This window comes from Silene latifolia, chromosome 8 (genome assembly GCF_048544455.1).
Source record: "Silene latifolia isolate original U9 population chromosome 8, ASM4854445v1, whole genome shotgun sequence".
In the NCBI taxonomy this organism is placed as follows: Eukaryota; Viridiplantae; Streptophyta; class Magnoliopsida; order Caryophyllales; family Caryophyllaceae; genus Silene; species Silene latifolia.
Window position 1 is genome coordinate 102094824 of NC_133533.1, and position 23501 is coordinate 102118324.

The 23501-nt window shown below is 37.0% G+C and overlaps 2 protein-coding genes across 2 annotated transcripts; one reads left to right on the plus strand and one right to left on the minus strand.

The window, feature by feature from the left end:
• The first annotated feature begins 855 nt into the window (after nucleotides 1-855).
• On the plus strand, nucleotides 856-2454 carry LOC141595604 (auxin-binding protein ABP19b-like). Its single transcript, XM_074415567.1, has 3 exons — nucleotides 856-1294; nucleotides 1867-2099; nucleotides 2392-2454. Exons 1-3 carry the CDS (start codon nucleotides 856-858, stop codon nucleotides 2452-2454), a joined length of 735 nt encoding a protein of 244 aa, XP_074271668.1.
• Nucleotides 2455-22448: 19994 nt separating this feature from the next.
• LOC141595605 (protein FAR1-RELATED SEQUENCE 5-like) lies at nucleotides 22449-23279 on the minus strand. Its single transcript, XM_074415568.1, has one exon. It carries the CDS (start codon nucleotides 23277-23279, stop codon nucleotides 22449-22451), a length of 831 nt encoding a protein of 276 aa, XP_074271669.1.
• Nucleotides 23280-23501: the final 222 nt, after the last annotated feature.

A 23501-nucleotide genomic window follows, 5' to 3' on the forward strand; every position in this document is an offset into this window, starting at 1 on the left:
TTAATTGCAGCAGTTAACAGTCATATTTGACTGACTGCTATGACCTTCCTACATTCACTAAATGCGGACAAGCCCACATTACACAAGACCAAAAAGGTAAAAGACGCTCCGGTCAAACACAATTAAGGCGTAATTATCGCCCTTAATTGCAGCAGTTAACAGTCATATTTGACTAACTGTTATGACCTTCCTACATTCATTGGATGTGGACAAGCCCACATCACACAAGACCAAAAAGGTAAAAGAGGGCCTTTGGCCCGCACCGCAGGTGCTCAACCCGAGCTTGAGCCAAGCCGGGATAGGCGGCCGCGCGCGTGTGTGTTTGGACCCAAACCCACAGGCCCAACACTCACCACAAAAGCCTCCTTGAACCAATCTCTTACTCTATCAAGTGAAGGGAGCCTTATAAACATCAAAACATTGATGTTCCCCACCAATGTAGGATATAAAAGGCAAAGAGAAACATTGCTTTTCAAGACAACACTCCAACAAACGGTGGCGGTGGTGTCATCTCGTTTATCTTGTTCATAATTATTTCTTCGCACTAGGATACGAAGTACTCATCTGCTATATATATCTCATGAAGATAAAACTAAAACAAAAATAATTGCAAGCAAGCTATTTCGAGTTCGATCCATTACATCCTAAATTCACCATTTTAATGTCTTTAGCTCTTACGCAATTGCACAACTAGCTAAATGCAAAATTAAAATCTAACTCTCTCTCCTTTGGATAATGGCTAATCCTTGAATCCATCTGAATATTACAACTTAAACACGTCCTGCTTTGTCAGTTACGTTGCTGCAACAATAATCTAATATGATGCTACAAATAGACCCACCATTTCACTTACAAATGCAACACAAAACCATAACTAAACACAACTTCGTCAGTTACGTTGCGTTTTTTTTAACATGTGCCCTTCTTATTTCCCTCTCAGAAGCCCTAGCAGTGGATTTCTGTGTCACAGATCCGAATCTCCCAACGGGTCCTGAAGGCAACGCTTGCAAAAACCCTAGTAATGTTACCGTTGATGATTTTATTTACACTGGGCTTCGTACCCCCGGACAAACCTCAATCATTTTTAACAACAGCATAAATGGTGCCTTTGTTGATTCGTTCCCTGTTTTAAATGGGTTAGGCCTTTCAATGGCGAGGTTAGATTTCGGGGTAAATGGGGTTATCCCTATGCATTCTCACCCACGGGTGTCCGAGGTCCTAATTCTTGCTAAAGGGAGTATAATTGCAGGGTTTATTGATACTAATGATGTAGCATATTACAAAAAATTACAAGTTGGTGATTAGGGATGTCAGCGGGGCGGGAACGAGTGGGTACCGCCCCGCACCCGCCCCAGTTGGGGCGGGGATGGGAAGAGCTTTGGCGGGTGGTGGGGCGGGTACGAAAATTGTACCCCATGGGTCATGGGGCGGGGATGGATTTCGCATTTTACCCACCTAATACCTGCCTACCTGCCAATCATTAAAAAAATTAGTAGGATTATGAGAATTTTTAAATCTTATTTAGTTATAGGTAAGATATAACGATAATAATAGCTATTTTATAAAGTTTTTACTAAATTATTTGGTGAAAAATTAAAATTACAAATTTAAATTCAAAAAAATGGAAATTAATAGTGATTAAACCAACTTTTATGAAAAAAATTATCGAATAAAATTATGGTGTAGCGGGTTAATAGGTAGGCGGGGCGGGTATGATTTTATTTTTTTACCCGTTGGGGCGGGGATGGTTTTGGAAATTTGTACCCGCCACGGGTGGTGGGGCGGGGATGGGTACGAGTTTTTCTTGGTGGGTACGGGTACGGGGGAGCCTATATCCACCACCGCCCCGCCCCAATGACATCCCTATTGGTGATGTTATTATCTTCCCACAAGGATTATTGCATTTTCAAGTTAATGTCGGAGAAAGTCCGGCTCTTGCATTTGTTAGTTTGAACAATGCAAACCCCGGAATTCAAATCACTTCTACTTCTTTGTTCGTCGGGAAATTACCAGCTAAGCTAGTTGAGAAAACTACGCTTTTTGACCACGACCAAGTGATTAAGCTTAGGAAGGCCTTTGGCAAGTACTCCGTATTAAAGGTTTAACTTGAATGGTTGATCACTATCGTCTGTGTTATATACTTATATATGGGTTTTTCGAGGGCACATGTTACAAAAACCGATATATGTATAATTATCATTTGTACATACAATAATTGTTAGTCATATGACTCGTATACTGCTCTTAAAAATAACTAGTTTTAAACCCGTGCAAAATTGCACGGGTATGTATTTAGGATGGTATGAATATTTTTTGATGAATATTTTATTTTTACATTTCTATTGTAATTATCTAATAATTCTATATCAGTGATCTACATGTTTAATGTAGATCAGTGATCTAACTGGAAATGAACATTCTCAACGTTTGTCGAAGAGTAAATTTACTCGGTAGCCTATCATTGTCACCTACCATTTTCGATGTGCGCGGCTAGTAGTTAAGTTGCCGAGTTTTTAACTGTAAGTAAATACTCCGTCATGATTTTTTTTCTTCAAATATATCGTACTATCTAGTTTTAAAAAATTATGCTTGTAATTTATTCGCATTATATGTAACTCAATCCCATAATTAAATATAAATCCTTCTCGTAATTATGTAATTTTTTTGTTATTCAATTTTTTTGTAAAATTATGTAAATTATATAATTTGTAATTAGTTTCATTTATTCTGATTTGTAATTCATACCGCTTATATGCCATTAATTTCATTTATTCGGAATGTATAAAATTATTTCATAGTATTATTTCATAGTATTTGTTCTAAGACGGAATTATTGTCGCATGTTTGTATTGACGGAATTATGAAGAAATAAATACTTTGCACACTAACGGGTCCCACCATAACATGAATTTCAAAAAAAAAAAAAAAGGTTGTATTAATGACGTGGCACGTCCTGGATTGAGTATTGTCTTCTGAATTAATAAAGATAAGATTTGTATAATTATGTATTTGTCTCCAGTAGACTAGCAGGTGAAAGATTTACTACGAGTATAATTTACTTTTACTGTGATTAAATAAAGTTTATTGTGTGATAAATAATTTTGTGTCCAATAATTGTCAAATTAAATTAATTTAGTATGGTATTTTCTAGATAAATATTTCCACACAAATACTTGTTTAACCCGGTTTTACACAAGTTTATTATAAAACGGATTCTCCTATTAACTAGTAACCACAAATTATATTTGGTTCCGGTTTACGTTATCATTATTGTGTAAAATCGTCTTATACAAGCTTAACTGATACTCAAAAGATTCACATAACTAACTATAGATGATTGGTGTTGCTTGGGTTTCGTTTTGGGATACATAGTTGGCGAGCTTAGGAGTTTCGACCTTTGTTCAAGGCATTTGTAAGGGGTTGCCAATTTTTGAGGGATAACTTGCGATTGTAGTCAGCATTGTATATATTATGTTGTACACAAATTTTAGAATAAGACAATGTGATACTATGAGACAACTTCGTTAATTTTTTTTTTATAAAAATTCATTCATTTATTTATTGCTATCAGTGGAGAGATTTTTATAGAAATGCACTTTCTTATTAGTGTGTGAGACAATAATAATATTGTACGTTCAATATCACTTTCCATTTTATGTGGTGAATTCATTGGTTTCTTGCACTTGTTTGGGCTGATTTGGAACTTGTATTAGCAAGACTATCCTAAAAAGAAATCATGCAGACTTAGTTAATAGGTCATGGGGTGAAGAATTGCAACCTTAAAAGTTTTTTTAATGTGTAATAAGAATGCCCTATATATTAAGTGAATAAAAAAATTGAGAAGTTTTTCCTCCAATTTACACTTCCTTAAATACGGAAATAAACGAGATTTTATTTCATTAAACTATTGTCATACCAAAACATTCTGTTATCACTTGGTTAACAATGCATAAATGGGTCCAGACCCGAATGACTCGACCCGAGACCCGAACTTGCCTGACCCGAAACCCGAATTAACCTGACCTGAACCAGACCCGACCCGAACATTGTCTAACCCAATGTTGATCCGACCCGAGGTGAGCCAACCCGAAAAGACCCGACCCATAATTGACCCGATCCCAAATGACTTGAAGTGACCCAAAATGACGAAACGACTAGTACTAAGTCATTAATATTATATATACCAAAATAAAGTTTTATTGGTTACAACAGTTCCTAATAAATACTTAAATTTACAAAATAGTATTTCTTAATCAAAATAGTATTAATTAAGTGCTTATCCATTAACTCAAAAGCAACCCGAAACAAAATGACTCATACCCGAAAATGACCTGATCCGAAATGATCCCACAATAGTTCACCAGAAATTGACCCGACCCATTCCAACCCAAAATGTGTAACAGACCCAAAATGACCCGATCTAAACTGACCCGTCCCGTACCCGACCCGTTTTGCCAGGTCTAGTACTACTACTGCCATAATGCCATGAATGTTAAAAGACAAGTTTAAGAGGATAGGTTGCTGTGAATAGGAAACATAAATGTTACTTGTGTGGGAATGGAACTGAAATCTATGAACACCTGTTCGTTTAGTGTGCATACAGAAGAGAAGGCTTCTTGGTTACAGAAGGGGGTAGCTAGGATCCGGCTGATGGGCTAAAGAAGGAGTTCCCTCCCGGGGTATGTTCTATGGATTAATGTTATGCAACTCCTATTACATGATCTGGCCACAAGGGAATAAATGTCGTATACATCTTTAGCTTAATATACCTGATTAAAGAGATTATAGAAGTGTTGAAAAGGAGAGTAATTGCGTAAAAGAGAAGACCACATACCCTTGCAAGGACAAGGATATGAATTGGTTGAATAGTATTGACTTCTAATTGTTGTTTGGAAGCTTGTTTTCTATTTAATTGTTTTGATGTAATCGGATATTTTGTTGATTTTCTAATACATACCCTCACATTTTACTAAAAAACTATTATCCTTTCATTAAATATAATCGTTTAATAAAACTATTCATTAAACTCTAAACTATAAATATTTTAACTAATACAAAATAAAATTAGTAAAAACGAAAAAGTTAAAATTGACTGTAAACCTTCTACTGATCTTATTAATAGCAAAATGACTCGACGCATACTTACTTCGTATAATACAAAAACATAAATTTACATTATTAGCTCCGTGACCGAAAAATTCATTAAAAAAATTTGTGAAACTTTATAAAATGAAATCATTAATTAGCTTTGAGTTTTTAAAAAATATTTTCATAGAACACACATTATATGATGACTTCAGTTGTCTTGATTTCTGGTCAAATTTGTTTTTTTAAATCAAAATATAATGAGGTGAAAAACAATACAAAAAAATAGCTATAGCGGCGGAAACATTGTGACCAACAAAAATTCTGTAACAAATACTACCTTGCAACGAACTAAGAACACCGTGACGCAGTTGCAACGGGATATCTGTAGCATGCTAGCTAGTTTCCTATACCGTTATCGAGTTATCATTTGGTTGATTTTAGACATGGTAAATAGGTCACTTTGATCGGGTCACTTCAAGCCTGATCATTTTCGGGTTAACAGTTTCGATTCATTTGGGACTAGATCGTTCTAAGTCATTCTAGGTCAGACTTTCGCTTAAATGAGTCATTTCGTGTCTATCGAATCACTTCGAGTCGGGTCACTTCGGTCATACTTTCGAGTCATTTCGGATATCTAGGTCAAGCTTATCCGGTCGGATCATATGGGTCATGTCGTCACTTTTGCAAGCTTTAGTTGGGTTACTATTGGATGAAATATTGTGGCGAGTTTGGTCCGGGTCACAACCAGGTCATTATTTTAATGCATTGTGTTTTGGCCGGAACTTTTATAAATACAGTTGCTTTTTCCGCATTTATCTTAGTTTAAAGTTAAAATCTTTAAGATAGATTAAGGGGTCGTTTGGTTCGCTAAGGGAATCGAAGTTCTAAGGAATTGAGAGATCCCATGATTTTATAAATCACGTGAAATGGGAAAAAGTTGTTTGGTTGGAATGTGGGAAGTGAATTCCACAGGAATTTCCACTTACCTAGGGGGACCTAGGTAAGCAACTTCCCACATCATGGAGGAATTGGAGTTCCTATGGAACTTCAATTCATGTGATTTGGGGCAAACAAACAACTCCCCCATTTTGCAAATCCCATGAATTACAATTCATGTGTTTTAGAATGTATAATTAAACAACCCCTAAAAATTTGATGGTATTTGGATCATATTAATTATACGCTTATTTGTTAAAAGGTAAGCTTAAATCATTTTCGGCTTCCATCGGATAAATAGAGTTGTTATAGATTTAACCTTGGTAAGGTCCAGTCAATTCCGACTCACCAAACGTTTGGATTATTATGTCATGATTCAATTCAATTAGTAGGTGTTTGGTTGGAGCTATTAGAATGATTTGAATGAATTCAATCCATCATTATAGTGTTTGGTTGGAGTTTTTTGGAATGAAGTTAGCTAGATACTCAATGGATTCTAACTCCATTCCAACCTATCGAAATCTTATACCTATATACACCCAAGTTTCTAATTTCATTCCACACTATTACTACTACTACTACTATATCCATTCCAAGGTTGAACCAAACACCTATATATGAGCATGTATGGGGTTCTAACTTCATACTATCACATCCATTCCAATTCATTGAACCAAGCGACCCCTTAATTTGTGTTGAAATTCTTTTCCTTGACTACTTGCATCACGACCTTAGTAGGTGTTGAGTACCTAAGTCAACTTTTATCAAACATAGTTCTTTTGGTGTAAACTATCATGTTTAATTTGGAATCGAGTCGGATACGACTACTAAAATGGTAAAGCTATTCTCATAAATTCTAACATTGTTACATACTTAGGGTTCTAACACAAGACGCCTGGTTAAAATAAAACAACTCATTAAACATTGATTTAAGTGCTCATGGATTTTAACTGATCCTAATTGAGACAACACTATTACTTCTATTAGATAGGCTATATATGCACCCAACTAGGTAAGGATATAAAAGGGTTTAAAAGATGCGTCGTCTACTAAACATATAAGAGTGTCGATATCTACAAAAGTAATGGAAATCCACATAAATTATTGTCCACCTGTCAGTGAAAACTGTTGGGGTTGGTGTCCTTAACAGTTAGTGCAAGGACTTATAAACCTCTAAAAGGATCAAAGGGCATACTTTTGGTATTATAATCAGTTGATCCACGTTTATCAATAACGGTTGGCTTGCTAGATAAGTTTGACGTTATTGTCATACAGATGGCGGTGATCAACTGGTCCCTAAAAGTCACACCTATAGGATACGTTCGAGAGATGTGACGGTATGAAAATACTGTCATGTAGATGCCAAAATTGACTAACCAGTTAGTCCGAGTTATTTGACTAGTAATTAGTCAAAAATGTGATGTTGAGATATTATATTTAATACGGATTAAATATCATGAGCTAAGGCGAATTAACCAGTTAATTCGTAAAATTAAATATAAGCGTTTTATATTTAATTAATGTATATTGAATAAATTATACAATACTGTTTTGTCGGACACGTATTAACAATTCAGCTAACCCGTATTATTAGCTGATGCCTTAATTTCCGATAACCGATAACAGTTTATAATAAACCGCGTCATATACACTTAGCAATTTACGAGTCGGATCAGTCGGATCACGAGTTAAATGAGGAGAAAGTGGAAAGCCCACTTCCCCCTCTAGTGACCCGCGGACCGAGGCCATCAAAAGGAGAGGTTTCTTCTCCTTTTGAAACCTAATTCATTTGAAAAATAAACTAGGGTTTGGAAGAGCATTCTCCTCTGAAAAACCGAGATCTCTCATCTCGAAAAACCTCACATCGGTTCTCCCAATATTGCAAGGCAATCGGAGAACACCATCTAGCCAAGGGCATATCTCGGACAAGTCTTGGGTGCAACAATTAGGAGGGAATCTCGTTGATTTCTGTTCTTTACGCCGCAACTTAAAGGACCCGAGGTTGTTACTTGCTTCTTATCGTTTCTCTACTGTTTTTATGTTTTATGACTATATTCACATGTAAATTTTACGTTATAGTCCTACAATTAAAGGGGTAGTATACGGATATTAACCCACAAGTGGTATCAGAGCGAGGCCACGTAAATTTTTATATGTGTTTTTCATAAAAAACGATTTTGAAACGACTGTTATGTCTCGAAAACCGTGCCTAGTATACACGGCAGAAATTTTTTGAAACCGTGTCATGTATTACACGGTAATTTCATCTTTTTCGATTTGTTTTTATGCATATTGTTGTTTTATACAGAGATTATAACAATATGTCATGTTTTGTCAATTGTCAAATTTGTTTTAATGCAATTTTGATCGAATTTGCAATTGTTTTTGTCTCGAAATGTGTTTTCACGAGGGTTTTGAATTTTCCAGAGACTTTTGCACTCGATCGACCAAGTTTTTAATCGATCGAGTGGCTTTTTCAGACAATTTTTGCTCGATCGAGTCCCCTTTGCACTCGATCGACCACATTCCAAAACCTTTTGCTCGATCGAGTCCCTGTTGTACTCGATCGACCCCTTTCAAAACCCCTCTGCTCGATCGAGTTGTCCTCGTACTCGATCGAGTAGATTTGCTGATATAAGTTCTCGATCGACCTCCAGTTTAGTCGATCGAGTACTCCCTGATTAGCATACCCCTCGATCGACTTGCAGTTCAGTCGATCGAGCCCTTTAGTTCCTCGATCGAGCACTTGTGTCCCTGGATCGAGGGATTTCGTCTTTAACAGCTTTGAAAATTTGTTTCTTTTGATTTAAATTTTCTTTTGGCTTCAATATGTACTTTATACGGATATAGTACACTCGCTTAATAGTGAATCGGTTCACTCACGTACCATATAGTTGTTTTAAAGCGTCTTTAAAATGACGGATTATAATAGATTAAAATTATATGATAGAAGCGGTTTTATCACACGAATTTTAATCATTAAAAGGTGGTTTGGATAAATTTAACATAATTACGGAATTATGTCACGAATGAATTTGTTTTTAGTTGATGCATTTTATTTATCGTTTATCTTGAATGCAGTGAATGCCTTTTTATTACGTATTTAATTTTACAAACGATTGTAACTTAGTGTGGCCTTAGTAGAACGTGTTACCGTAATGATGGAACACGGTCTTGGTTGTATTTTGAGATCTTGTATCTCCGTTTTGGATTTTTCACTTGTAATTACAGTTTTAATTAGAATGTAAATAGGTTTATATTTGTAATTTTAAATTGTAATTTTTGAGAAGACCAAAGATGGAGACTAGATGCTCACTCCCGCTACTTGGATCAAGATGGAACATCAAGACAAGCTTTTCGGGTCCAACGGTGGATTCCAAAGTTGTATTTTGTTCTTTTACTAGGATAGGCCACACTAGGAAATTTTTTATTTACGTATTGCATTCCTTTATTTATTTATCGTTACGATAACATGCATCATATTCCGCCTAAAAACCAAACCACCTAATTATTGCATGAAAACTGACACATATAGAGGTCACGAGTTAGTTTTCATTGACATTCTCATGTCACACGTTTTAAAGCCATCATCCAGATAAATTCATTCACGACAAACGCTAGTTATTCGTTCACTTAAAATGAATTATAATTTAGTTGATGGGATCTTCCTCGTATAAACAAAAATTGAGAACGGTCTTTATAGGTCAAACTCCAATGAGTCCCTTCTTCGTCGGTAGGCATACTATGACCCCTTCTACGTCGGGTAAGTTGGAACCGATTGACCTATTTTATCTCAACACTATGGTCACTCGTACGATCCTGCGATCATGGTGGACTATAGATAGGATTTACGGAAATCTATCGACCAAGAGTTCTTCTGGAAGAATTAGCTAAACAGTTGGCTTATCAATTTACAGAAATTGAGTCTTGGGATCACTTGTATCATTCTTGAGGGAGATCAATTATGCAAGTGCGAGAGTCTACATGTTTAAAATGAATTTTAAAATAGACTTAAATCACCTCGATGAGTTGCTTATTTCGTTTTGTTTTTCTTTCTTTTTCAGTGTAGATCACGTTTTTAAACTGCTAAACAACAAATGGCTGGTTCAAGTGATAACCCAATGCCAAGTGCCACATTGGACCGTGAGTCCTGGCTTAGGATCTTCATGAATCAGATGAATCAGTCTACTCGACTGAAGAATGATGGATCCAACTTCGCGGACTGGGAGGCGGCATTACGGAATGCTGCCACTGCTGACGGGAAGCTCAAATTTTTGTTAGAGCCCCTCCCGGCAAACCCAGGTCCCACGGCTAGAGCTACCGAAATCGCCAAGTTTAACGATTTCTGTATGGAAGCGGGTGCGATTAAAAACGTACTCATTTTTGCAATGGAATCCAATTTGCAGAAGCGCTTCATAGCCCATGGTGCAAACAAGATTTTCACCACGCTCACTAAGGAATTCTCGAAAGCACCGAGAATCGTGACCTATGAGCATACCACTCGCTTCTTTGATGCGAGACTCCAGAAGGGCCAACCGGTTAGCCCACACATTCTCAGCATGATTGAGAATGTCGAGAAACTGGAGACCTTTAACTGTAACATCAGCGAGAATATTGTTATCGACCGTATTCTTCACTCACTCCACGATGGTTATTCGCAATTCAGAGCGAATTACTATATGAATGATTTGAAGAAAACTCCGCATGAACTGCACTCCCTCCTCGTATGCACCGAGAAGGACATGAAGTTCAGTGGGAGTTCGAAACAGGATGTTCTCGTTGTGTCAAACAAAGGGAAAGGTAAGGGCAAAGCTCCGGCAAACCTAACGAAAGAGGTAAGGCGAAGTTCAAGAAGTCGGGTTCGAGGTAAGAGTGGACCTGGTGAGTCGAGCAACTCATCGGCATGACAAAGAGCAAGAGTGAAAACATGGAATGCCATCATTGCCACAAGACTGGGCATTGGAGACGCACATGTCCTGTTTATCATGAGGACTTAAAGGCAGGTCGTGTTAAACCTGTTGGTATGTCTTCTCTCTCTTCTACTTTTATTCATATGATTGAGATTAACCACGCAAGTTACGGAACTTGGGTACTTGATACTTGTTGTGGTTCTCATCTGTGTAATCATGTGCGGGGGCTCGAAACATCGAACCCCTCGTAAAGGGTGAGGTGGACTGCGTGTCGGGAATGGAGCAAGAGTAGCTGCCATCTCTAAGGGGACATATGTGATCCAGCTTCCTAGCGGATTTGAGTTATCATTATATGATTGCTATTATGTACCCAGTCTTTCCAAAACCATTATTTCGGTTTTCGCGCTTGATAAACTTGGTTTTTCATTTGTAATAGAAAATAATACTTGCATTTTCTCATTACACGATATGATTTCTGGCAAGGCAGTCTCCATGAACGGAATTTATGTTTTAGATCGACCACGGAAATATTACACGTAATGAATAAAAAGTTAAAGGTTGGTGACAAAGATCAAACGTATCTATGGCACCGCCGTATGGGACACATTAATGAGAAACGCGTAAAAACGACTCATCAAGAATGGAGCTATCTCGGCCTTTGATTTTCAATCTTTTGGCACGTGTGAATCATGTCTCATCGGTAAGATGACTCGGATTTCCTTCAAAGGTGTTGGAATGCGCGCTGCTTGACCTATTAGGGCTCATACACACGGATGTATGTGGTCCTATGTCAATCACCGCACGAGAAGGCTATAGGTATTTCATCACTTTCACGGACGATTTGAGTAGATATGGCTATGTCTACTTAATGAAGCACAAAAGTGAATCCTTTGAGAAATTCAAGGAATACCAAAATAGGGTACTGAACCTATTGGGTAGAAAGATAAAAACACTGCGTTCGGATCGTGGTGGCGAGTATCTTTCTCACGAGTTTGATCAACACCTAAAGGACTGTGGGATTGCCCTACAGTTAACTCCACCTGGAACACCTCAGTTGAATGGTGTGTCCGAACGGAGAAATCGAACACTACTTGATATGGTTCGATCCATGATGAGTCACACGGTTTTACCTGATTCATTATGGGGTTATGCTCTTATGTCAGCCGCTCTAATACTTAACCGAAGTCCGTCTAAAGTCTGTTGACAAGACTCCATATGAACTATGGAAGGAACGGTCCCTAACTTGTCCTTTATACGGGTTTGGGGCTGCGAGGCTTATGTCAAGTGGAGACACGAGGATAAGCTCGGCCCGCGATCGGTCAAGACATACTTTATAGGTTATCCTAAAGGAACGCTTGGTCATTACTTTTATTCGCCAACCGAACAACGTGTTTTTGTTGCGGCTAGTGCGACATTCTTAGAGAAGGAATTTCTCGAGAATGCAAAAAGTGATAGAACCTTCGACCTGTCGGAGGTTCCAGAACCAAATACCGAGCAACTATTGGAGGAACCTATTCCTTCAATCCCGGCTGCGGTTAACATTCCTGAGGAACCTAGGAGGTCGGGAAGAGTCTCTATTCCTCCGGACAGATACATCGGTATGGTCGAGGAACATGACATAGATGACATTCTACTCTTAACGAGTAGTGAACCCACAACCTATAAAGGTGCCATGACCAGTTCTGACTCAAAGCTATGGCTTGAGGCCATGCAATCCGAGATGGACTCCATGTATGAGAACAACGTGTGGGATCTTGTTGACTTACCTGCTAAGGTTCGTCCCCTTCAATGCAAATGGCTTTACAAGATAAAGCATTCTGTGGAAAGTCAACAAGATATCTACAAAGCACGACTAGTTGCTAAAGGTTTCACCCAAGTGCCAGGTTTGCACTACGATGAGATTTTTGCACCCGTAGTTATCTTTGCGTTCCATTCGGATTATCTTAGCGATTGCCGCTTTTCATGACTATGAAATTTGGCAAATGGACGTGAAAACCGCCTTCTTAAACGGATTTTTGGAGGAAGAGTTGTACATGGTACAACCTGAAGGTTTCATCGATCCAGTACATCCTAAGAAAGTGTGCAAGCTTAAGCGTTCCATTTATGGACTTAAGCAAGCATCAAGGAGTTGGAATCATCGCTTCGACCAAGTGATAAAAGACAATGGATTTACTCGATCGGTCGAGGAACCATGTCTATATATCAAGTCGAGTGGGAGCAAGATTGTCTTTCTAATATTGTATGTTGACGACATACTCCAGATTGGGAATGACATACCTCTCTTAACTTCGGTGAAAGTATGGTTGAAAAACCATTTCCAGATGAAAGATCCGGGAGAGGCACAAAGAATTCTAGGCATCCGTATCTATCGAGATAGATCACGACGGATGTTATCTCTCGATCAGAGTCTTACATAGACAAAGTCCTAGAGAGATTCAGCATGACTAACTCCAAGAAGGGGTTCCTTCCTATGGCTCCAGGGGTGCATTTGAGCAAGTCTCAGGCACCAGAGACACCGGAAGAGAAAGAGCGCATGACACGGATTCCTTATGCCTCGGCTATAGGATCAATCATGTATGCCATGATATGCACACGTCCGGACGTGGCATATGCATTGAGTATGACAAGTCGATTCCAACAGCAACCAGGTGAACAACATTGGTTGGTGTCAAGAACATTCTTAAGTACCTCCGGAGGACTAAAGATTGGGCATTGACTTATGGAGGCTCTCAAAAGCTATGCGCAACCGATTCTGCAGATGCTAGCTTCCAAACGGATCGAGATGACTCGAAATCTCGGTCTGGATTCGTTTTTACTCTTAATGGCGCTAGATCAGTGGAAGAGTTCAAACAAACTGTTACAGCAGATTCTACGATCGAATCCGAGTACTATGCCGCGTCGAAACTACAAAGGAAGCGATATGGATGCGTCAATTCTTACATGGACTATCCGTAGTGCCTAGTTCGAATGACCCGATCACCATCTATTGCGACAATAGTGGTGCCATCTTCCAAGCTAAGGAGCCTAAGTCTAGCAACAAGTCTAGACATGTACAACGGAAAGCTCATCTAATCCGAGATTACGTGGAGCAAAAGGAAGTAGTGATAGAAAAGATTGCTACTGATGATAACATAGCAGATCCTCTCACTAAAGCATTACGACAAGATAAGCATGAAGGGCACGTAAATTCCATGGGAATCAAACGTGTTCCTGAGTTGTAGTACTCTTTTATGGATTAGATTCATTCTCTTTTGTACTCTATACGACATCATCGTTTTGATATTTTATATATATATATATATATATATATATATTTTGTTTTTCATGTGGAATTGTACGACGATTTTGAACACCACAAAGTGAACTGAACAAACATCATATCTTGTTAGTCCTTAATTGCCCACATGAGCTGATAACTCTGGCAATTATTTTGTGACGTTGGTTGATGGTGGGTTCAACGAGCCATAAGTCAACCGGTTGACTGACCAATCACAGAGGCGAGTTATACGGATATCTCGTAGGACACCATTGTGACATCGACGTGGAGTCCTAAATGTTTTATAACATTCGCTGCCCGGTCGTGGATAGGACTTCCATGGTGATCCTAAGAGTCGATTCTTTGACTATCGACTGTCTCTAGAGACTACGGCAGATTTTGGGTGACTTTGGTTTCTTTCTCACGGTCATCCGTAACAGGGGGCCAAGTAGATTTTTTCTGGGTCATTTCATGCTGTGCTTAGATCGGAAGGAGTCGAGTTGAGGGAAATATTCAGCCTTTATCAGGTACTCGATATTTCTCAGGGCCACTCGAGGAGTCAGAATCGAAATGCATGGCCATGCTCGAATACGGATTCGTTTTATCAGTTAAGTTACTCTCTAGTCGGGGAAACCACTCTAGATACAGATCGATTGTAAAATACGACCTTTGCGGATCCGGATCTGCAAATTGTTTTACATTGAGTGGGAGAAATTTTAAATGAATATGAGAATCGGTTATCGCACATACACTTGTTCGGACAAGTGGGAGTTTGTTGGAGCTTGTGTCCTCCAGTTAGTGCGGATAACGTCATTGCACATACACTTGTACGGACAAGTGGGAGCTTGTTGGGGTTGGTGTCCTTACTTGATTAGTGCAAGGACTTATAAACCTCTAAAAGGATCAAAGGGCATACTTTTGGTATTATAATCAGTTGATCCACGTTTATCAATAACGGTTGGCTTGCTAGATAAGTTTGACGTTATTGTCATACAGATGGCGGTGATCAACTGGTCCCTAAAAGTCACACCTATAGGATACGTTCGAGAGATGTGACGGTATGAAAATACTGTCATGTAGATGCCAAAATTGACTAACCAGTTAGTCCGAGTTATTTGACTAGTAATTAGTCAAAAATGTGATGTTGAGATATTATATTTAATACGGATTAAATATCATGAGCTAAGGCGAATTAACGATTAATTCAGTAAAATTAAATATAAGCGTTTTATATTTAATTAATGTATATTGAATAAATTATACAATACTGTTTTGTCGGACACGTATTAACAATTCAGCTAACCCGTATTATTAGCTGATGCCTTAATTTCCGATAACCGATAACAGTTTATAATAAACCGCGTCATATACACTTAGCAATTTACGAGTCGGATCAGTCGGATCACGAGTTAAATGAGGAGAAAGTGGAAAGCCCACTTCCCCCTCTAGTGACCCGCGGACCGAGGCCATCAAAAGGAGAGGTTTCTTCTCCTTTTGAAACCTAATTCATTTGAAAAATAAACTAGGGTTTGGAAGAGCATTCTCCTCTGAAAAACCGAGATCTCTCATCTCGAAAAACCTCACATCGGTTCTCCCAATATTGCAAGGCAATCGGAGAACACCATCTAGCCAAGGGCATATCTCGGACAAGTCTTGGGTGCAACAATTAGGAGGGAATCTCGTTGATTTCTGTTCTTTACGCCGCAACTTAAAGGACCCGAGGTTGTTACTTGCTTCTTATCGTTTCTCTACTGTTTTTATGTTTTATGACTATATTCACATGTAAATTTTACGTTATAGTCCTACAATTAAAGGGGGTAGTATACGGATATTAACCCACAAAAACACCCTCAAATGACCCTCTCCCCCCATCTTGATCTGTGTCAGAATCAAAAATACATAAATGACCAGGACAGAGGAAGTAATATTTATCCTGATATTCTTAAGCTAGTTATGTATTTGACAACCGGCCCCAAAAACGAGTCATTAAAACTCCAAAATTTTAGAACCAAAAACAGCCATTAAAACTCCAAAATATTAGGACCAAAAACGAATCATTAAATCTCCAAAACGAGTCATTAAAGCTCCAAAATAATATGACTAAAAACAAGTCATTAAAACTCAAAAATGTTACGACCAAAAACACATTATTAAAACTCCAAAACAACCAAAACGAGTCATTAAAACTCTAAATCGTTTTTAGTATTCACAATTTTGGAGTTTTAATAATTCGTTTTTGGTCGTAACATTTTAGAGTTTTAATGACTTGTTTTTGGTCGTATTATTTTGATGTACCAAAAAAAATTTATTGAAGTTCCAAAATTACGAACACCAAAAACGATTTGATGCATCTCTAAAATCATCAGCAAAAATGATTCATCAAAACTCCAAAATTTTTGGACCAAAAACAGCCATTAAAACTCCAAAATATTAGGACAAAAGTATGCATATTACCCTTACCAAAAACGAGTCATGACCAAAAATAATTTATTGAAGCTCCAAAATTACGAACACCAAAAAGATTTGATGTATCACTAAAAATGATTTGATGTACCAAAAACAATTTATTGAAGCTCCAAAATTACGAACACCAAAAACGATTTAATGCATCTCCAAAATCATCACCAAAAACGAATCATTAAAACTCCAAAATTTTAGGACCAAAAACAGCCATTAAAACTCAAAAATATTACGACCAAAAACAATTCATTAAAACTCCAAAACAAATCATTAAAGCTCCAGAATAATACGACCAAAAAAAAGTCATTAAAACTCTAAAATGTTACGACCCAAAACAAATTATTAAAACTCCAAAACGACCAAAACGAGTCATTAAAGCTCCAAAATAATACGACAAAGACAAGTCATTAAAACTCCAAAATGTTACGACCAAAAATAAATTATTAAAACTCCAAAACGAGTCATTAAAGCTCCAAAATAATACGACCAAAGACAAGTCATTAAAACTCCAAAATGTCACGACCAATAACGAATTATTAAAACTCCAAAACGACCAAAACGAGTCATTAAAGCTCCAAAATAATACGACCAAAAACAAGTCATTAAAACTCCAAAATGTTATGACCAAAAACAAATTATTAAAACTCCAAAATTCTAAACACTAAAAACGATTTGATGTACCATAAACAATTTATTGAATCTCCAAAATTATGAACATCAAAAACGATTTAATGCATCTCCATATTTATGACCAAAAACGAATCATTAAAACTCCAAAATTTTTGGACCAAAAACAACCATTAAAACTCCAAAATATAAGGACCAAAGTATACAAATTACCCTTACCGAAAACGAGTCATGACCAAAAACAATTTATTGAAGCTCCAAAATTACGAACACCAAAAAGATTTGATGTATCACTAAAAACGATTTGATATACCAAAACCAATTTATTAAAACTCCAAAATTAAGAACACCAAACACGATTTGATGTATCTCCATAATCATCACCAAAAACGAGGTGGTTAAATTTTGCGACATGGTTTCATGTTCTTTCGTCGATTGGTTATTTTTCTTCATTTGTCTCTCTTTTTCTAATTTCGGTCTCGATTAGTTCACAAGATTGAATGGTCAATTCTCCTCCGCCCCCTCGGGTCGATTGTTTTTCAAGAATGTTGGTTGAGCTGGTCGTTTTGGAGTTTTAATGATTCGTTTTTGGTCTTATTATTTTGGAGTTTTAATGGCTGTTTTTGGTCCTAAAATTTTGGAGTTTTAATGACTCATTTTTTTGTGGTAATTTTGGAGCTATATCAAATGGTTTTTGGTATTCGTAATTTTGGAGTTTCAATAAATTGTTTTTGGTACATCAAATCGTCTTTAGTGTTCCGGAGTCTATAAGCAAATAGGAGATGACTTGTGGCTAGGGGTGAAAGGCCAACCAAGATCGGATATAGCTGGTTTTCCGCGAAATCTATTTCAGTAGAGCATATGATGTCGATGGCCCGCGGAAGAGCACTCAATGGGCTAGGGTGACCCCCTTTACGCCTTACCAACCCTAGGGAAACTCCAAACACAGGCCTAGGTCGTTTGTACAGACAGAATTTTTGGGTGATAAGATCCAAAGTCGAGAGGGAAACAGCCCAGATCGTACGCTTAGGTCCTTAAGAAATAACTTAGTGGAAAAGGAAGTGATCGAGTGATGACAACCAGGATATGGGCTTGGAAGCAGCCATTCTTTGAACAAAGCGTAATAGCTCACTAGTCTAGCTCCAAGGCACAGAAAATATATCTGGGCTCAAGTGATTCATAGAAGCAACGAGACCTTGAAAGCTGCTTTTTCAAGTGTCAGTAGCGGGACGTTCTGTCGGGGAAGGTTTTTGGTGACAACACCTGAAGATATCAGAAGTGAGAATGCTAACATGAGTAACGAGAAATCCTGTGAAAAATACGATCGCCTACCAATGGAAGGCTTTCCGCGTTCAGTCAATCTACGCAGAGTCGCAGAGTGACTCGGTCCAACTACAAAATTCCGAACACTAAAAACGATTTGATGTACCAAAAACAATTTATTGAAGCTCCACAATTACGAACACCAAAAACGATTTGATATAGCTCCAAAAATACCACCAAAAACGAGTCATTAAAACTCCAAAATTTTAGGACCAAAAACACCATTAAAACTCCAAAATGCTACAACCAAAAACAAATTTTTAAAACTCCAAAACGACTAAAACGAGTCATTAAAGCTCCAAAATAATACGACCAAAAACAAGTCATTAAAACTCCAAAATGTTACGACCAAAAACGAATTAACTCCAAAATTCTGAACACTAAAATCGATTTGATGTACCAAAAACAATTTATTGAAGCTCCAAAATTACGAACACCAAAAACGATTTGATGTATCTCCAAAATCATCACAAAAAATGAATCATTAAAAGTCCAAAATTTTTGGACCAAAAACAGCCATTAAAACTTTAAAATATTAGGACCAAAGTATACAAATTACCCTTACAAAAAATGAGTCATGACCAAAAACAATTTATTGCAGCTCCAAAATTACGAACACCAAAAAGATTGATGTATCACTAAAAAGGATTTGATGTACCAAAATTTTTTTATTGAAGCTCCAAAATTACGAACACCAAACACGATTTGATGTATCTCCAAAATCATCACCAAACCGAGTCATAAAACTCCAAAATTTTAGGACCAAAAACAGCCATTAAAACTCAAAAATATTAGGACCAAAATCAATTCATTAAAACTCCAAAACGAATCATTAAACCTCCAAAATAATATGACCAAAAACAAGTCATTAAAACTCCAAAATGTTACGACCAAAAACAAATTATTAAAACTCCAAAACGACCAAAACGAGTCACTAAAGCTCCAAACTAATACGACCAAAGACAAGCCATTAAAGCTCCAAAATATTACCACAAAAAACGAATTATTAAAACTCCAAAATTCCGAACACTATAACGATTTGATGCACCAAAAACAATTTATTGAAGCTCCAAAATTACGAACACCAAAAACGATTTGATATAGCTCCAAAATTACCATAAAAAATGAGTTATTAAAACTCCAAAATTTTAGGACCAAAAACAGCCATTAAAACTCCAAAATATTAGGACAAAAAATGAATCATTAAAACTACAAAACGAGCAAAACGAGTCATTAAAGCTCCAAAATAATACGACCAAAAACAAGTCATTAATACTCCAAAATATTACGACCAAAAACAAATTATTAAAACTCCAAAACGACCAAAATGAGTCATTAAAGTTCCAAAATAATACGACCAAAAACAAGTCATTAAAACTCTAAAATGTTACAACCAAAAACGAATTATTAAAACTCCAAAATTTTGAACACTAAAAACGATTTGATGTACCAAAAACAATTTATTGAAGCTCCAAAATTACGAACACCAAAACGATTTGATGCATCTCCAAAATCATCACAAAAAACGAGTCATTCAAACTCCAAAATTTTTGGGAAGATGGTAGAGTTACACCAGGTGTATGAGGCCCTCATACACCACCAATAATGACGCGCCACTTGTCCAATTCAAAGAATCTTATTTAATCTAATTAATACCTTGATTCCTTCATTAATTGCCCCCCCTAATTAATGTTCTCGGTTTTGCCACATATTTTATTAATTATAAAAAACTTCTCTCCTAATTTATATTTAAGTCTTATTTATTACTAATACCTTTTATTATTTTTAGTATTTATGTATACAGTATATACCTTTAATATTTCGTATATTTATGTATACCTCTAATATACGTACACAGTCCAGATATACGTTTACGGTTAATTGATACGTATTGTATCAATTTCTTTATACGGTATGATTATTCCTTATATGTATGTTTATGTATTTACGTTAATTTTTTTTTAAAATTTTTTTTTCAATTAATATTTTTTCATATAATACCTTTTCTTTTGTCTTATATTATTTTAAATTATACCTAAATTTCGTTGTAATTTATTTTTTTGCGTAATGTTTTATTTTATACACACTGTTTTTAATATTTAATTTCTTTAAATTAATTTTTTTTAAAAAAATTTAAAATTAAATTTATTTTATAATTAATTTTCATTGTACTTTTTTTTTTTGCTTATGTGGGTATGAGTAAGTTATGTCTTTTTTTATACACATTATTTTAAAATTTTAATTAAATTGATAAATATTTTATTTTTTTAAGTTATAAGAAGTATTTGCTAATATCCATGACCGGAAGTTAAAAAGACCTTATATATATATATAGGACTGGACATATGACAGTATAAGTTAGTGGGTGCAGTGGTTTCCTTACTTAGTTCATGCTTTACTTACTAAGTGTCTCGTGTTCGAATCCTCTTGTGGGTTTTTCTTTTTGTTTTTGGCATAATTTTGCACAAGTTAACCGTATGTTATTCTAATACTTGAAGACATATACTCAATACTGTGAAAATGAATTAAGGAAAATAGTCATTGATTTTGATTGATCATACATTATTTGTTTAAAGAAGTCAAATGATATACAAAAAAAAATCATACTTCCTATTTACAACCTGTGACTATAATTTGTATATTGAGAATATTGAGAATTTGAATATTGTGACCTAAATTGCGATTGGGAGAACGTCGGAGTATTTTGTGACGGTGTAAAACGTGGAGTATTTTGTGTACCACTAAAGCCACTCATAAAGGATGAAGCATCATCGTTTGGAACATGTCGGGTTGGGTTCGTATTTGGGGGGAGCGTAGTGGTTGTCGGATCCTCATCATTTGTCTTTCTCCTTCTCTTTGTCTGTTTGACAATACGTCTTCTGCCATTCCCTCGCTTGTCGGGGGGGTCTCTAATGTCACCTTCTTGTTGAGGTGTGTTTATGATAGTCTCCCTAGGTCGTAGTCTCCTACGACCCCACATTTTTGAGGAAACTCCACCTGCCGCAAATGAATCTATAGACTGTATCCCAGCATGAGCCTCTAACTCTTTGATTAGTTCATCGGTTCTGCTATTATAAATGGAAGAAGACCCTTCACTTTGCATAGCCAACCTCTTAATGTAATCATTTTTTACCGTTATCTCAAGAGACCTTTTAACACGTTCTGACTCATCCGGGTTGTAGTACCCAACCCGAATATTTTCGTATCCTCTAACCAAATCCTTGTGCCAGCGATCCAATATGTATTTGTCTGGGATAGCTTTTACGTCCAACACATCAAGACACTTCATGATATGGCGACATAAGATCCCTCTAAATTCAAACATCTTACAACCACATTTATACTCACCAGTGATTGTGTCAATACTCACTTCAAAACTTCTTCGATCTTTCTTCCAAAATGCTTCTGTCACTTTTGATGTGGCCCTAAACCTCTTGATGAAACTCAAACTATTTGGAAGAGTTTCGACATTGGTGCTTATACAACCATATACCTCTGTTTTCACCTCTTCGAATTTACTGTTTGTGTAGACCTTACTAAAGATATCCTCGAATAATATCATGGGATCCCATTTAAGTGGGCTCTTAATGTCTTTGGCGTTATTGACTTTCTCGTCCTCCACCTTTTTCTCTATGGCATCCTCGTACTGCTCCATAAATTGCATCAGGCCGGTTTCTATGCTCATGTGCGTTTTAATAAATCTGTTTGTTTGTTCACTCCTCTGAGTAGAAGACATACCCGCACAGAAAGTGTCTTTCCAAAAAAACAGGCATCCACCGCTGTCTCATATCCCATGCACCCCTCAATCATTTGTTGCGTCGCAAGTTGTATTTTTCCATGAAATCGTCTCACATATATTGCAGTTCCTCCTCGGTGATACTCTCGTGCACAAGCGTATGCAAATCTCTGTCAATCTGAGGAAATTGTGGGTGGTCTTTTAGATTCTTATCCGCGTTTTGAAGAATATGCCAAAGGCATAATCTATGTTTAGTCTCCGGGAACACTTTCTTGATTGCCCCTTCTATTGCTTTACATTGATCAGTTAGTAAGACGGTCGGAGCTCTCCCCATACATTTCATCCACTTCTCAAACACCCACTCGAATGACTCTGTGTCTTCGTATGAAATTAAAGCCACTGCATATAATATTGTACTTCCATGATGATTAACTCCAACGAATGGACAGAAAGGCATCTGGCACTTGTTGCTTAGGAATGTACTATCGAACGACGATGGGTCACCAAAAGCCTTGTACATGGCACGACATCGTGCATCAGACCAGAAAATGTTCAACAGCTTATTATCCGCGTCCCTTTCAACAGCGTAGTAAAAATCTGGATTCTGCTCTTTTAAGCCCTCAAAATAATTTAAGACCTCTTTAGCGTCACCACGAAACCTACTTTTGCGACGTTCGCTGTTGATGAAGTTTCTCGCGTCCTGCCCATTGAAATGTAGATTATGAATCCCTCCAACCTCCCTAACTAATGTGTTGAAGTTCCGGGTAATTGGTATGCCAGCTCTGTCGTTCAACACCAACCTGGCCTTGAAATATTCGCTTATGTGCCTATAATTGACTACATACCGGCTAACCTCAGGATTCAAATCGTGATTATGTACCAAATCACAAGTACAGATTACAAATTTCCCAGTGTCGTGATTTAATTTCCCAAATACATACATTTTACATGGTGTTACACCCAAGCTTTTCTTCGTCGTATTGCCCTCTGAACACATAAACCTAATCTTGTTCATCATGTGGAATCGTGGTTCTTTATCCCCAACTCCGTTTCGACGTACCCCCTGCTACTTGAAGGGAGCCAAAAGTTGGCTACTACGAACATGAAGTTCAAACCCCGTCTTATAAGCGTAAGTATAACAGAAAGCGGCAAACTGTTCACCTGA